The 17,541-nt window shown below is 33.6% G+C and overlaps 1 protein-coding gene across 1 annotated transcript in view; it reads right to left on the bottom strand.

Annotated features, from left to right (window-relative positions):
- The window catches only part of LOC140251378 (connector enhancer of kinase suppressor of ras 2-like), a 177,067-nt gene that overhangs the window by 62,795 nt on the left and 96,731 nt on the right, over positions 1-17,541 (bottom strand). Inside the window, exons 8-10 of the mRNA XM_072335085.1 lie at positions 14,783-14,842; positions 11,334-11,402; positions 1,860-2,006 (exon numbers count right to left, since the gene is read on the bottom strand). Coding sequence (XP_072191186.1) covers positions 1,860-2,006; positions 11,334-11,402; positions 14,783-14,842 — 276 coding nt within the window. The remainder of the gene's footprint in view (positions 1-1,859; positions 2,007-11,333; positions 11,403-14,782; positions 14,843-17,541) is intronic.

Below are 17,541 nucleotides of genomic sequence, written 5' to 3'. Positions count from 1 at the left end.
AATGGATCTGGAGAGCCTAAAAAGTGCCAAAGTCAAACAAAGGCAAGGACATCCTGCAGCCATGAACAGGGAGAGGGAAGTGAGATCATTGTTTCTCAGCAGCATCAAGCTGTTAGGTCAGCTGTCCAGGAAACACAATATTTAGTATCATCTTGAAATTAATTATGCTAGTTCCAAGTCATTAACAACAACAGTAATGACTCTAGATCTAGGTGAGAAACTGGCAAAACCGAAAACTGCATTTGGAATTGTTTCTACATCCTGACACTTGAGATCATTTGTGTGGACTGAAGGCTAAAGTAGACCACAAGACATTAAAGATCTTGTTAAAGATTTTCAGCATCTTATTACAAAGTCTACTGTTAATAAATAAACCTGGGAATGTTCCTTTTGTTTCCTGAGATGATTCATGTATGTATGGAAATCCCTCATATTATTCTCTGGTATGGAAGAAGATCCTAGTTACAATGATACTTAAAGAGCCCTTTGTTCCTCAAGGGCTCTTGATTTCTGTGTCAACAGAAGAGGACACATCACAGAAAGTGAAAATGTTGAAAATGCTACAAAAGACTTCGATGCACTTTAATATATCTGACAGCATGACAAAGGGTGATAACTTATGTAAAACATACAATGTTGTATACACAGCAGATATTAGTTTCACATTGATTTAGCTTCCTGAATTTATGATACCTGTGAATTACAATTCTTTTATGTAGCAACATAAAGAGAGGTTCTCCATGGAAGCAGTATTGCAAATGCCTTTCATTGTCTCTGGAGACTTCATATGAAGTTCACAGACAGACATACAATCATACTGCTAGAGAGAAGGACGTTAATCCTCTGCCCTTATGACAGAAAAATCTGATTGGATCTCAGTCTCCTCTGAGTGTCACAATGTCCCTTTTCTATCCCCCAGTAAGGGTAGTCACAGGGAAAGGAAAGGTGGCATAAAACAAAATGTCAGCACTCACTCCTGAGCTGCAAGGATTGCACATATTGCTTACCTGAAGTAGCTGAACAGGATGTAGGTACTTTAAAGCATGAAAGGTTCAATAAAAGGCAGGTGGGGGAAAAAAATGACAGCACAGGTCTGAAAGGTTTGTTTTGTTTCATTCATGTAGAAATTATTTAGAAACACAATGTATCATGTGCACCAAGCAAACAACTCTGAACCTTCCATGTTACAAAAATACACGAACTTCCTACACTATATAATACATCATTAAAGATAAAAATCATTATCAAATGCAATTTTTAAGTTGATAACTGCGCATATTTGAGCTGTTTGTTTGTTTGGTTTTTTTTAATGATGTTTCTATCACACATTGACACATTGATTCTTTTTCTTTTTCTTTCTTTCTTTTTTTTTTTTTTTTTTTTTTTTCCCAATCTATATTAATTTCAAGAAATATATATGCAGAAATATCAGAGGATTCATTAGCATTGCCACCAGAAACAAACTGATGAGAAATGCAGACTGCAAGGACAGTTTTCCTGAAATACTCTGCCATTCTTGATCAAAACCAAGTACTTTTTATAGACTGTGAAGAAATGAAAACAAAGAGAGGCAATTGCTAGCCAGAGCACATTACTCACACTTTGGCTGCCTAGCTCCTCAGTAATATTATGTGTAAATGAACTCTTATGATTGCCAACTTCAGGAAAAAAAATGAGGAAAACACTGTTAATGACACATATAGTATTGCCACACGGACCTAGCAACCTACTTCAAAGGAACTGGGAATCCTTTTTAAAGAGGATTCTGCTTCTTCTATTGGAAAGAACGGTTCTTGGTATTTTCCCTTTAATTATGTGAAGGATTTACCATGACACCAGAGCTGCAGCAACCTTCTTACCTGAAGTGCAAGAGGTTTCCACCTGACGTTCTTCAAAAGGGCAGGAGCAGAAACCAGAGTATTCTGAGGACGTTTTTTCAAGGTTAAAATCACACCATTTGGGTCTTCCCGCAATGCATTTACCAGGTTCTTTAACTGCCAGCCAACCTAAGAAAAAAATTCCATTTTCAAAACTGAGTTTTGAAAGTTCTCCATTTAGCTCTAGATGTGAAGGAAGGCTTCTATGGGCTGAAATGGCCTATTACCTCCTGCTCTTTGCTAACACAAGCAGTTTTTATAAAGTATATCTGATTACTTCTGTTGGACTGAAATGATGCTGGTGAAGTTGGGTCATTTCTGTTGTTTTTTGCTGTTGTTGTTTTGTGTTTTTTTAAGCCTAATTTCTTAATAAAATAATGTATAAGTGAACACTCTCTTCTTTTTAATAATTTGTAAGGTCACTGTATATTTTAAATCAAGTTTGCAAGCAGAACTGATATTTTTAAAAAAGTTAGGACATGAGAAGTGCCACAAAGGATTTCAGCAAATGATTTTGCAAACACCAAATTAATACACTTCTAAGAGAAAGACAAGCAGAACTCATATTTTGTATGTTATATTGGCTGGGTAACCATTCCATGTGTGCTTTGCTCACAAGCAGACAAAATATTAGTGCTTTCAGGGGTATCATTAATGGTAAACGGGGCAGGGAGACAGAGGAAGGGAGACATGGTGATAAGTCAACAGACAAAAGCCAAGGCCCTCTTCCCCTCCAGAATTTACTGGTTCCACTTCTCCCAGAGCACTCTGTGAGACAAATCAAATTTTATATTATTCCCAGCAAGTATCAGGAAAAAACAACTTTTAATACATTCAATATTTCAATGTGATCATTATAGACAAATGGAGAGAATATTTTTCACAACTTCCAAGACAGAAAACTTTGCATTCCCTGTTAGCTGTGTTATGGAATAATTTATCTGGATTCCTTGTTGAAGCCCTCACTGTGGAGGAGGTAGACATACTATGCTTTCTCAACATATACAACAGTTTTTAGATCCTACCTGAAAATAATTATCAATTACTAGATTCATCAACACACACCCCAGACAGAAATGAATAATTCAAGTTACCATAAAGGGGAAACAGACATTAAAAAAAAAATAAATAAAAATCACTAAAACCAAAAATATTTTAAGTGTACCTCTCATAAAATGATTATTTATAGACATTTATTGATTGTCTTGATTATTTCAGTATGAACGTATATAACCATGAAATCGTTATATCTGAAAATAAATAATAGATTTTTATGGGATTTTTTATTAATGTTTTACAATACCCTATCATCCTGAATGGGTGAAGAGGTTTTGAATAATATAAGATATATTAATGCTTATGCATTAGTCTTATGTTTATATGCTGATGACCACAACTTTCTGAGGTGTATAGGCACATGAGAAAAAAATATGTACCAAAATGGTCAGATGTATAAATTCAGAATAGAAAATGAAAATCATTAAAATTCACATTTTTGTAAATTAAATCACAATTCCTACCTACCTAGACATAGTTACGTATTCTTTTATTAAAACACTAGCTTAAATATGAGAACAAATTTGGCTCCATGAATTCCCTAAATTCCTTCTAACATTTACATTTTTGTCAATACATTTGTGACCCTGCCTAGATAATGAGATGTCCCACAACTTTTGAGCTTAACTCTTTAACTCTACAAGTATATGCAAGCATTCAGTGCCATTATATTTGCTATAATTAATTTTTGACTATTTTTAATAGTAACTGATTATACATGAAGTTGGAGAGAAAATTATAAGGGTAACCATGAAGAGTTCTCAGTTCAAATCCTCTTACAAGACTGTAAGAAAAAGGCTAGAACCCTATTGTTTTTATCTGAGCTACACAGTGGGCTGAAGCCAGGATCCCAAAAGTGAACACCTACCTTGGAAAGAACTGCAATATGCATCATAGTTTTAAAAAGGATATTAATAGCCTTTTAAAGTTCTATTCTATTTTTACTGTTGCTGGAAAATATTCTAAAAATGCATTGGTCAAAGGAAAGCAGAAAACGAAAGTAATTTTAAAGAAGCCACAATTGAAAACATATATATTAACTTCCAGTCCATACTAACTATTCTAGTTTGTGTCCTGCTTATAAAATGACTGTATATGTATGTGTTTTTTACTTAGTTATAGAACTGAAAGTGAAATATTTTTTATTTTTATAGGTGGCTGTAACTTTCAGTATGTTGAAACCTTCAGAGTTCCCCGAGCTCCTTTTAGATAAGAATGATAAATAATTAAGTTAATGATGAATTATTTCAATGATAATCTTAATGACAAAATTATTAAATACCAAGATCTATTAAAGAACAGTCTGCAATCATTACTACTAGGCTATGATAAAATGCTCATAGGAATTTGGACATGTTATTATTAATCGTATTACTAAAAATATCTTTGAGAAAATAGAAGTCATTATAGAGGATTAAAAATTCTTTGTTGAAAACCAGTCCTTCAAACAGAGTATGACATTTATTCTTAAACATTCTTTAATAGCAATTATCAACCTCTGGCTGTGGTGAGATGTGATCAGCAAAAGGATATTCTGGTCCTTTAAGTTTTTAACTATTCAGTTAATCAGATTCTACAATGGGTTAAGACATTTCACTCAGTATTGAATGTTAAAGTTAACATAAGATTAATGAGGAAAAAAAAAAAAAAAAAAAAAAAAAAGACTAGCATGACACTTTATTTTCCTGAATAAAAGAAACGGGTGCAATTAGAATACCAACTAAATGTAAATCAACAAATTCAGGACATTATTATGTCTGTTTATATGATGTGGTAAAGCTCTGCATGGTGCAGTTCTCTACTAGACATATTTATATAATGTAATACAGTGCCCTATTTCTATGTATGTGCTCTCATAGTTAACCAGGCCTACAGAGTGTGAAAAGTCTCATATGCCTGAGGTATATCTGGTTCATAACCCAAAGAATGTGAAAAACACAGTCAGAGGCCTGCAGTGAGGATTACCACCAAAGTCATGGAATCATAGAATCATTAAGGTTGGAAAAGACCACCAATCGTCAATCCATCCCCACCACACCTGCTGACCCATTTTCCTCAGTACCACAACTAGTCTTTTACTGAACACCTCCAAGGACAGTGACTCCACCATCTCCCAGGGCAATCTGTTCCAACACATCACCACTCTTCCTGAGAAGTCTTTCCTAATATCCAACCTGAACCTACCCTGGAAGAATTTAAGGTCATTATGCTTGTCCTGTCACTGGTTACCTGGGAGAAGATGCAAAACATTTGTAAAGAGAAATGTTATATATTACAGGAAATTAGATATTCCAGGGCTTTAAATTTGTTTAACTTCATAACATTAGCCAAAAAGAAAAATTCCTCTTAATTTAGGTATTAAAGATAGAATCACAGAATGTCAGGGATTGGAAGGAACCTTGAAAGATCATCTAGTCCAATACATAGATTAACGGAATGTAAATGAAAAATGATAAGAAGCAAGCAGAAATTTAATATCTTTTTCCTGATTTATTTTTAGGAATGTTCAATTAAAACTTTTTATTGATTTGTACTACTGTATTGTTAAAAAGTGGTTCTAGTGAAATAATTTTGCTCTACTCTTGTCTGTTTTAAAGTATTTTCTCAAAGAAAGTACAAGAGACTTTTTTAGTGGATACTGGAATAACAGAGCAATGTTAGCAGGAGGACGGTTGGACTAGATGATCTTATAGGTCCTTTCCAACCTTGTGATTCTATGATTCTATGGTTTAAAGCAGCAGTTCAAAAATATCAGTCTTTATGATACTAGATTTCCTTATCACAAGAGTATAATGATATAAACATACACAAGGCTGTAGTAATTTTTTGTACCTAAAGCTGATAATTTTACAGTTAAAACTGCATGAGTTGTATGTTCAGAAAAACAACTCACTCATTAACCTACATTCAATTAGTTCGTCTTCTAGTTTGTCTGCAATAATTTCTTTAAAGTCTCTCAGTATTGACTTTGCTCCTTCACAGTGCATTTGTACATGAGTAAGCCTATGCATCTGTTAAAAGAAACTGAAGAAACAGCTGGGCTGTTGAAAACAATGCTTATCAGAGGATTCCAGTAGTTAAGGCCACCACAAGAGTTATTTACCTCCATACTGGTTTCTTTAAAAACTCAGAGAGTGGTACTAGAAGTGCTTAGTCAATAGAATACCTATATTCTTTCCTTTGCTTTTCCTGAAAATTCTAGGGATAAAGTATAAATGCATTTCCTCAGTTCCTTTACTACTTCATCAAAACCTATACATCAATTGAGATTCTAAAAACACTGAAAACTTACGAGAAATACAAAAATATATAATGCATCTCACAGAAAGAAGGTAGATTAAACCTTCATCCATTTGTGAGAGTTGTGTGTATTAATGGTATCACTTGACAGGCTTTAACTAAAAAGGAATTTAAGACATGTCTTCCGATGCATTTGATCAGGAAACCAATAGTAAAGAATAACATTTATAAAATATTTAGAACGTATGACATTGCACACCACCTGCAAACAAGTAATTTTGTTTTGACTCCAGTAGGACCTAACCCCTACATGAACCAGGACAGATGTTTCCCCTCAAGGCTCTTTGAATACATAAGCAAACCCATCTGGATATTTACTTGAATCTTAACAGCGTGACCTTTCTTCATATTTTCATTAAAAATAAATATGTAAATAAATAAAAGGACTGCATAAGCTCAACATTTTGTTAAGGAAAAAGACATCTTTTTGTATTTTAAAGCCATAATTCACTTTGCCTTACAATACTGCCCAGGTGAGGGGACTAATCAAGGGAAGCAGTTTGATTAATATGGATATCAGAAATTATTATTAGGCTGTAAGATCACAAGACTACTTTTTGTCACGAAATGGAAGCTCTTCATTAACACTGGTAGCCGATTTGCTCTCCTCATTTATTTCTTAACTGTTACTAACAATAATTGATGGTGCAATTATAAACATTCTTCCTTTATCATACAGAGAGATTTTCATTAAGTAACAGAGAAACAATGAAGGGCAGAATTCTTAGAGTGCTATGTAGACATTCCCTTACAAACCAAATGACTTCTTCTGGGGGTAGAAGTTGTAGTGATTATGACATTTTCTCTTCAGTTTTTTATCTTTCTTTTTCCTACTTACATTTCACAACACAGCGAGATTAAACACAAACAGTACAACCTGGTGCTACATTTACAGACATACCTCCATCCACAGTGAACTTTAATTAAGACTCAAATTTACAATTCAATACACATACATCTGCAATATTAATTCAATAAATATTCTAAACTTCAATAAGGTAGTGCTGAAATTTACCAAACTGTTGCAGGGATCTTAATTTTGTTCCCTCTCATTTAAAAGATCCAGATTTATGTGAATGGGATTCAGAATGCAATCCATAGCAAAAGGAATTTGTGCATTTTATGCATCCAAACAGTGTTCATGCTGTTCTTGCTATTATCAAAGTATGCTAATTGACATACAATGAGCAGTATGAAAGGGCATTAGACTGCTGATCATGTACTTATGTAGTATCCTTCACTCCAGAGAATAACCTTATCAAGTATGAAAATGCATCAACATTACATAATCATAATAGCTATTTAGAGATAATGTACCAAATACCTGTAACAAACACAACAAAGCAAAGGTTTTGGAAGAGAAAGAGCCTTTCCAGGCTACTACATCCATTTGTTTCCTGTTCTATGTAGTTGCAGGCAACTACAGGTTAATCATTTTCATCAGTTCCTCAATCACCCTCCTAAACTGATCTCTTTCAGATTTTACCACAGATCTACTTACAGATGTTTGTCTGGATGTTTGCTCTTCCACAACATCATTTTTTGCCTTTAACTGTTCCTTCCCTTTCCTGACCTGTATAGCCGCTACCTGTTAAGGCAGAAGAATTCTATTTCCTCTCAGGCCCAGCTGGCTAAGTTAACCAAATTAAAGTCCTTAAAAAATTGGAACTAAAGAATCCCTTCATCTGAGACACTATATTCATCGTCTTTGCCTCCATTACATTTTTAAATGTTCATATGTAAATTCACCTTTGATGACTGCAAATGACCTGAACAGTATTTCAGACAAGATATTACCAATGTCAAGACAATGGCATTAAAACTCTATTTCCCCTGGAAACGTGTTCCTGATTAATTCCGAGTTCATCTTTGCCATTTTCAGTCACATCACCTCCGTGGTGATGAGTCGATTTGGGATTAATTACTACATTCTGACTTCTGGATTCTCGCCAGCTGCTCCTGAGTAACATTTAGCTTTCAACATGAGTTACTAAAAGCATTATTATTGCTCTCTGTCCTATTAAATGACCTTCAAATTCTAATCTTCAAAAAAGTTCTTGGTTTTCTGAAAACTCATTTTTCCCTAGTTAATATAATACTTCTGTGTACCAAAGTAGATCAAATATTTTACAGATGGTCACATAGTTAGATCAGTATTTGTTTGGATCTGTAAGATTTCTGCTGTCTGAAAAATGATCAAAGGTAGAACATTAATCATTTATGCTTCATAAATGTGTATTGTATTTCATCTAACATGCCTTTTTCTACATGTCTTTAATCATCCTTTTCTCTGTAAATCCTTCTATAGTATTTGCTAGTAAGTTTTCCTCTTCACATTTCAACAACATACAAAGTTATCCTAAAGCAGAAAGTTCATTTAAAACCTGTGCTTAGGAACATGCAATTGAAGTGTTGTTGTCTTTAGCAAACTTAGATATAGATTATTGGGCCTTCATTTTTCAACTTTGCTTCCAATCTGAAAAGGTATGTATTTCTCTGTTTTTTATGACTGTCTTTCTTCTAACTGTCCAACATTTTATATGATTCATGTTATGGAAAATGGAAAGAAATGAGTATTTCTTAGCACTAATTTTACCCTATTTTCACTGCATGACTGTCCTAATCTTTTGATTAATGAATCAATTCCCACCTATTAAAAAAAACAAAAACAAAAAACAAAAAACAAAAAACAAACAAAATCTTTAACAAAAGTTAAGACAAAATGAAATTTGCTTTCCTTTTATTTCAGCTAACAGCAGAATAGATGTATTTCACAGAACTTATGGTGTAATTGCAATTTTTATAAACAAATAAAAGCACAATAACATATAAATGACTTATGTTTAATTTTATAAAAAAAGGAAACTAGAAATTCTCAAGATAGTGGCAGAATTAGTGCCTGTTTTTACTGATGAGCTACAAAAAGAGTTAATGTATTTAAGAACATGTAATTTATTTTTCCAAGTATCTTGTGGTGTTTTATTAAAATCTAATAAGCAAAAAAGCAAATAAGGAAATTGGATAATGATTAAGTGATCTTAACAGCTAGTGGTGAGTCGACTGATTTAATTAATTTCTTGCCTAAAGTACTATTATTTTTTCTTTGATCTTCGTAATTGTATAACAGAGTGTTCTTTGGTTAGAGCAAATTCCATGTGGTAAATCTTTTATTTCTTACTCAACTGTTGCATTATATAATTTGTAAGCAGCTTTGCTTTGATACTTTTATGAACCCACTTAAATTTTCATCTACACTGAAAAATCATTTGAAAAGTAAAGCAAGTTGCATTGTTTTGTTAATATGGTTAATATACTTGCTAATACAGCTGATTTCAGGAAAAAAAAAAGTATTAATATTTTTACCTTTAGCAATCAGATACTTCTTAATTCAGATATGCTTTATATAAAATAATGATATAAATTTTAAGCAACAAGAATTATTTTGAAGACATACAGCCACAACATTCCAGTCACACCAATCCGAAAATACTTAACTCCACACATACAGCAATTCAATGGACTGACATTGTCAGCATACTTAATCCTCTGCTATAGCTTTACAACCCCAGAGAAATGCCTCCAGGATTAGAAGGGCTGTTATCTGTGCTGACTCCACTGGAATGTGGGGACAGTATAGCTATTTTCCACTCTACATCCTAAACCTATTTAAAAGCTTACTTCTCTCACAGTTTCAAAATGGTTAGTGATTCCTCTCTTCAAATGGACCCCCCAATGGAAAGAGACAAATTTCAATTGAAATTACAGTTTTTATTTTATAGAGAATAAATCCAGGTGTTCTTTTAATTTCAATTTTGCCTGAAGAGAAATGAGCAGTAGCCTTTAAAAAATGGCAAACAGCAAGTTAGTGGTTACACTAAAATAGTCTCATTTGTGCTATTTTGGCACAGGTGTATTGCCTTGTCTATGAATTTATTTTTCCTGTAGAGCAGTGACTCAGTGTTAAATATGCAAAGTATTACAGCTGGGAATTTAAACAAAGTGAGTAATGCATTATGATGAAAATCTGAAAGTGCTCAAATTATTTTGGTTATCAAAAAAAAAAAAAAAAAAGATGAAAAGTTAATTTGATTACACTCTGAAAATATCTACACAAGAAATGGGATCTCCAGTAAAATAGATATAAATGTGTCAAGATCAAAGGACTAGAAGCATAATACAAATAAAATGACACCCCACTCAGCAGTGAGAATAATTAATGACTGGAACAACTTATTACGGGTTATGGGAACATCACTGGATGTTGTGAAAAATCAAATTATCATGGTGAATGAACAAACATGAATTTATCCAGAAAATATATCGACCTTGTTTAGTCAGAATTAGATGAGATTATGCCAGTAGTCAGTTGCAGGATTAGAACCTATATACCTAATCAGGGAAGTATTTTCACTAATGGTAATACAGAATGACTACATATAATCATTTTCAGAATGGATTTTTTTAAAAAACAGGATTTATACTTGACAGAGTAGTGTAACATTAAATAAATTTCCATCTTATAATGATTTAAGTATGGTCCCTATGGAAAACAATCATGCTACTGGAGACAGTAGATTTCATTGGATACATATATTTAAAATAATATTCAAAGAATCTTGAAAAGTCTAAAAATCCAGGAAATATTTAAATGTAAAATAAGCTGCTTATTCACATGATATAAACTGAACAGTGTCACGTTAGAGAGACATTTTCTTTCAGCTCAGGAATAGGGTAAAAGGTAAATAGGATTCCCTCATAACTGGTTATAAATCAGTACAAAGTGTTGCTGGATTTTTATTTTAGAGGGAATGAAGATGTGACACTTGAATTAAAAAGTGAATAAAGTATTGAATAAAAGTTTGGGGAAACAGAAAATAAAAGAAAAAGGGGAACAGAAATATTTAGTCTCCACTTTGTGGAGATGATTCTTGCAGGTTAATTAATGATAATTTCTGCCTTTTTAAAGTGTAAGCAATGATTATGATATTTTAAAAGCCATGAAGAGTGATCCACTTTGGCAAAGTTTCCTAGTAAAAGTTATTATACTTTTAGCAGTGGGAACAGGCAAAATCTGCAGAGCAGAACCTCCAGAGTACTTACCACAGTTTGATGGTTGACTTGAATCACCTCATCACCAGCATGGATTTTCTTGCACTGGTCAGCAGGAGACTAAGGACAGGAGATAAAAATTAACTTTATATTTGAGGTAGAGGAACATGAGGGAAGAGCATGGATGAAAAGCATGAATGGGCAAAGAGGCGAGAAAACTCTGCCCAGAGAAGTATTATTATCAAATAACAATAATTTATTATATTAAAAACTGTATCTGTGAGGAGCAACTTTTTTTTTTTTTTGTAACAGATGGCCATTTAGTGATGAAGTAATCTCAAATCCTACTTCCCAAGGTGACAAACAACCTTTTTGACTGTTTGAACTATTTTAGCTTCTTTACCTCTCGGGGGGGAGTATCAGGCCATGAGCTGTTCCAACCTTGCTTGGAATTCACTGGGTGAATTCACATCACATAGCAGTGAATCTGTCAAGCCAACAAATACTGAACTACAGCACATCCAGGGACAGGGCTGGGAAAAACACATACGTAACAAAAAAAGCAGGCCTAATGCAGACTTTTATAGAACAGGTTTTCTGCTTAAGTCACTGCAAATACTCAGGAAATATCCTACAGCTCCATCAATTTTAAGACATTACTAGATTAACTATATGAATACAAAATGGTAATTGAAAATGTATTACATCCTCCACAGTCTGGCTCTTCAGTATATATAATATTACTCCACTCCCATGATTTTGGATCTGACTAGAAAAACTACCTTACAATAAAAAAAGCTTCTTCTGATCATATTACAATGCATTCAATTTCACTGTCCTGCAAACCACCTGAACATGGACAACAGCACATCAAGAAATGTGACAGTAGAAAAGATCTACCTGCACTAAAGGTGACTTGAAGAGGCTTATAAGCATGACCTCACTGCCTACCAGTCAAAACTTCCAGAAAACTGGCAAGAGCTGTTCTGTTGGCAATCTACTCCAACCACAAATCACAGCTCTCATTTTTTTTCCACTATGAGGATGAATATTATAAACAAATAGAAGTAATAAGGGCAACATGAAACAACGTAACAAAAAACGAAGCAGCCATTGGACAGAAAATGACTACAATTGCTTCTAAACAGAATACTAAAGAGATTGTTATGGTTTAACCTTGATAGGTTGGCAAACATCACACAGGTGCTTGTTCACTCCATGTCCTCAGCAGAATGGGAAGAAAATACAATTAAAAAGCTCAGGGGTTTAGATCAGGGCAGAGTGATCACACACCAATTACCATCACGGGAAAACTAAGCTTTCTTAAACATGTAAGTAAAGAGACACAACTGAGCTAAGGCCAGTGACTTTTGAAGCTGCCTGGAACTGGCTCATATCTGACAGTGAGCAGCTTCCAAACTCTTCTTACAGGACTACCCTACAAACCCTACTGCTAAAATTGTGTCACATAAACACAATTCAGAGACAATCTACGAGGAACTCAAACACTCTCTGATAGTGACCACCTGCTGACTAATCAGTAGATTTTGCCATCTACACAGTTGCTAGGGAGTAGTAGGAAACATCATTAATTATTCAATAAGTAATAAATAACAAGCCAGTAGGGCAAACAGACAATATTTGACACTGATTCCAAATGTTATATGTACTATTCCAAGCTTTCACCTCCAGCCTTCTCCTTGCTTATCATTTTAGTCTCCCTTCATGAGCTGTTCGCTAACCACTCACCTGCTTGATCTCTGCTTGTTCTTTCACAGGGGTTTCTCTATCTTGTGTAGCAGAAGTCCAGCCCTTCAGCTAAACTGCCTGGCTATTGCAACCTGCTGTCATTTCCTGACATCTTAGTCCTCCCACACCAAAAGAAAAAGGATTTTGCCTATATATTTTCTAGCCAAAAACTGCCTGTCTCTAGCATCAATTTATCTTTTCTAGTGGAAACACAGAATTTTGGCAGACTGCTCTTGATACAGAACTAAACTTATAACAGAAAGATATTCTGCTTCCATGTCTAGAATTCAACATGAACATACATTTGATTGCTTTAACCTGTGAAAGAAAAGTAAGCAGGAAATGGAAGCAAATTTCACTATTCATAATGCATTTAACTTCAGTTGACATTAGTTGAGAAAGCAGAGGCCTGGTTCTTTTTTTTTTTTTCTTTTTTTTTCTAGGTCCTTTCCTGACTTTGACAAGGCTGAGCTAATTATTATCTTTTAAAATTAAGCACTGGTATTGAGGTCAATTATCCCTTCAAAAGGAATGAAAAATCAATTTGCTGAAATGCCAGAAATTAAATGTCTTTGAAGCTGGTTTAACTGCACATGTGATTACACTGTAAGAAAAAATAAAACAAAATAACAACCAAACAACTTCTTAGTGCTCTTTTAACAAAAAAACCTTACACAGACAAGACACAAAAAGTTTTAGGGTTTTAATGCCTGGTTAATTTTTATCTCCTCCCAGGAATTTCAGTTATATGTTTTTCCTACAAACTGCTCCATATTTCTACGTAAATTACAATGAACAAGTATTTTAATTATAGGAAGTGTTATTTGTTCTGTGGCTGCAACATGATCAAGAGTTCATAGGTTTCCAGAGTCAATATATACTTTTTACATCTATATTTATAAATTCTTATGACTTCTAAATGCTATCAATGGTGTTAGTGTAAGTAAGTAAATAAATTTTAATTTACATTACATTTGTCATAAACTGTGAAAAATAAATAATCAGGCTTTCCCTGGTCCTCTAATATCTCAGGAAATGAGTGACAAAACCCATACTGATTTATACAAAACAAGGAAAACAAAATATCCATATTACATGATATGTGATATTTTGGACCCACATGGCTAGCTGCACAATGTAAATTTCATGTTCCTTGGGCATTGCTCAGTTTCAATACCAGCTTTATGAAATTTCAACTTCTAATTTATCCAGTTATTCACTTTTAAACAGTTCCAAGGCTGAATAAAATCTTTGTGACTAAAACATGAGCTATGTGGAAAACAGAGGGGGTGGGTCCTATTATCAAGTCAGTCATAAAAATTGTATTGCAGAAGTTGAAGTGAAATCATTTTTTCAAATTTGTAATTATGAACTGCAAGTTAAGTAACAAGAAGCTACTTCACAGATAAACTGAACAGTATGACAAGAATAACAATCAGCCATGCTGATTTATGTGTTGCAATATGCTTATCACTGACTGCAATGTTTTGACTGGAACCACTGAGCACAGAAGTTCAATATTTTTGTCTTTTATGATTAGTTACTTCATCACAGATATTTTTCTACATCTATTTCCACCATTTTCAAATTTTTAAGAAGGTGACATAGTATGTGTAAAATAAATAAATAAGACAGTATTGATAAGAAGTGCCTTGGTTTACTTCAGGTTTTGATATTAAAAAAAAATCACTGCAAATATACAGAGAATACTTGCATGCATGACATAAGTCCTTCAGGCTAAGCAAGCTTACATTTTCAGTTGTTCCTGTGATTACATGCAGCCCATCATATGTTGATTTGATATACATCCCCTGAAAAGAGGCAAAAAGGCAATTAATACTTGTGAGAAACAAACATTGTTTGCGTGATAATACAGTAATATGTATGTCTGTTTCAGTTTAAGAATGGTACCATTTTTGATGTCTGGAATATATCATGTGTGAATAGCATTTGCTATGTTAAACACTTTTGTATCATTGCCTGTTATACATAGTATGCATTTTTAAATTTGAAAGAAGTTCTTGGATAGAATTTGGTGTCAAGCCCAAGTCTCAGCATAAAATCTTTATACAATTCAGTATTTGAAACATTTAACATAACCTCTCTTTATTGCTACTGGCATAAGAGAAGTATCAAAACTGAAACAATAAACACAAATAGTCTTTAAAATTATATGCCCTCTTTTCAGAGGTTCAATAAAAAGGAAACAATGTGACTTAGAAAATACATGAGCCACTGCTCACATTGCCAAGTTATGTAGAAAAAATGAGCTTGGTGAGCTAATAGGAGTTTTGTAATTAGTCCAGCAAGAATTCTGCTTCAAGGAGTTGATTGATGAGATACAGAGAGACAACCTAAGTAGGTACCTATCTATCTATACATGCGTGCACACACATGTACACCGAGCCTTAAATGTCAGCAAGACTCAATTGCTTGCATTCTTACCTATCACGAGTAAGGTCATAGCTTCACGTCTCTCTGTATTTTGTGGTTATACATCAAATTTTGAAATCTAATTAATCTAATTGATACATTGTACTGCTGATTCATTATCCTTTCAATAATTCTGCATCACCTTGCACTGTCAAAATGGAAGTTTAGAGCCTCCAGCAAATGAGAAAGAACATTTTGTTCAGGAACTGATTTCAAGATTCCTGAAAGTTAATGAAGATCTGCAGGCTAGTTGTTAGCCTAAAAAAAAATAGTAACATTTTACAAAGGCAAGATTGTCTTGCTCTCTACAGCTACATAAATTGCAAGGCTGCAGAGAATTCAGAGCCAAACTCGTTCTGAAAGCATGAGATGGGAGCATGAGAAGTAAGAGATTCAAGTTGGAGCTTTGCAGAAAAACAATTTTATTTTTGGTTTTACTTTTATTTTTTTGAAACCCTGAGGGTGATGCAGCTCTGGAACTGGCTGCCTAAAGAGGAATATCTGACCTTGGAGATGATCAAAAGTTGACTAGATGAAGCTCTGTGAAACCTGCTCCAACAGAATCCATTGTGACTTTTCATTATGACAAAATGTGGCTTCTACCTTAGTATTAACTAATAAATTTTCAGATAAGCTTCACTTTCCTTAAATCTTAAAAATAAAAGCTAATACAGGTTATACAGCTTAATTTTATTGCTTTTGAAATACCAGTTTAGATAATGCTCACTGTGGATGTTCGTTCTCTTTGTACGTTGCCTTGTTATGAATGTTTGCATTTATTAATTTTATAAGGTCATTTCATTAGATCACGCAGTTAGTGTTTTTATTTCAGTTCATAAACACCCATGCATGTTCACTCTGTTTTTATACAGTCACAGCTGACAAACTCAGACATAAACTGTATTAACATGCCTACTATTACAGTTCAGAGGAGGCTGTTCAGCAATGTTGAAAGTTACTTCAGAATGTAATAGAGAATATATGGAGAGGGTTTTGGTATTTGCCACAGTATCTTTCAACATGTACATCTCAGTGCAAAGTATTTTGTCAGACAAGCAGCCATTGAACTATCAGAAAAGAGTTTCTTCTAGGGAATGCTTGACATGAGATTATTTTTAAATAAAGGAGGCTGAAAAAGACATTTTAGAATAAAAATAGACTACTGAGCTCATAATAACATGTAAAGAAATTTAGAAAACACTATCAATGAAGGTACATTTTCGTACAAAACACAATCCTTTTCTGAAAATGATTAAGGATATGGTATTTATTTAAACCTGGAAATTAATTCAGTTTATATTTAAGTTTATGCCATATCTATGGGATGTCAGATTCATTTGCTGAACAGATTAGAAAATGTATAATAAAAACTGTTTTGCAAATGAAGTGTTGCAAATAAAAACTCGCAATTAATAAAACTGGATTTTATTGTAGATAACTGAATTCTTATATAAGTCTGAGCTATCTGTTTAGAACAGATTTTTCACCAAAAGTAACAAACATTCATTTTCCAGGTGCCAACTGTGCACAAAGCTGAAGCTGCTGATCTCAGTAGCTCATAAATTCTTACCCATGCTTAAAATCAAGAGTAGTTGTGTTTTATAGTCAGTCTATAAAAGTGACAAGCCTTCTGAACAACATAATGGTATAATGTGGTAAGCACTTCCCATTGAGTCTCCAAAAATAGATTTTTGGTGATTTTGCCCCAAATTGCTTTCTGTATGAGATTCTTACCTATAAAACTGAAATTACAATATCACTTTCACAAGTATGTATTGAGGATAAATTAATTGATGTCTGTGAAGAATCCAGTAGGGTCACATAAAAAAAATTCTCATGATGAAATTGGTAACTGAAGGGAATGCAGAGCTTAGATGAAGTGTGGTAAATAATACATCACACCCTACACTGAATGATAAGGATAAAAATGGAACTCTGAATACTTTCCATTCAGTGAATAGCATTCATTTTTCTCTTGAATGGAGTAGAGATCCTGTGGAAAAAACTGCTATACAATCATGAGAAAGCCATTTGTAATTCATTACTCTGTTCTATATTTGATTCTGATTAATGTTTT

The sequence above is a fragment of the Excalfactoria chinensis genome, chromosome 4 (assembly GCF_039878825.1).
Source record: "Excalfactoria chinensis isolate bCotChi1 chromosome 4, bCotChi1.hap2, whole genome shotgun sequence".
NCBI lineage: Eukaryota > Metazoa > Chordata > Aves > Galliformes > Phasianidae > Excalfactoria > Excalfactoria chinensis.
The sequence above is the reverse complement of the archived record's forward strand: the minus strand, read 5'-3'. Positions and strand labels throughout refer to the sequence as shown.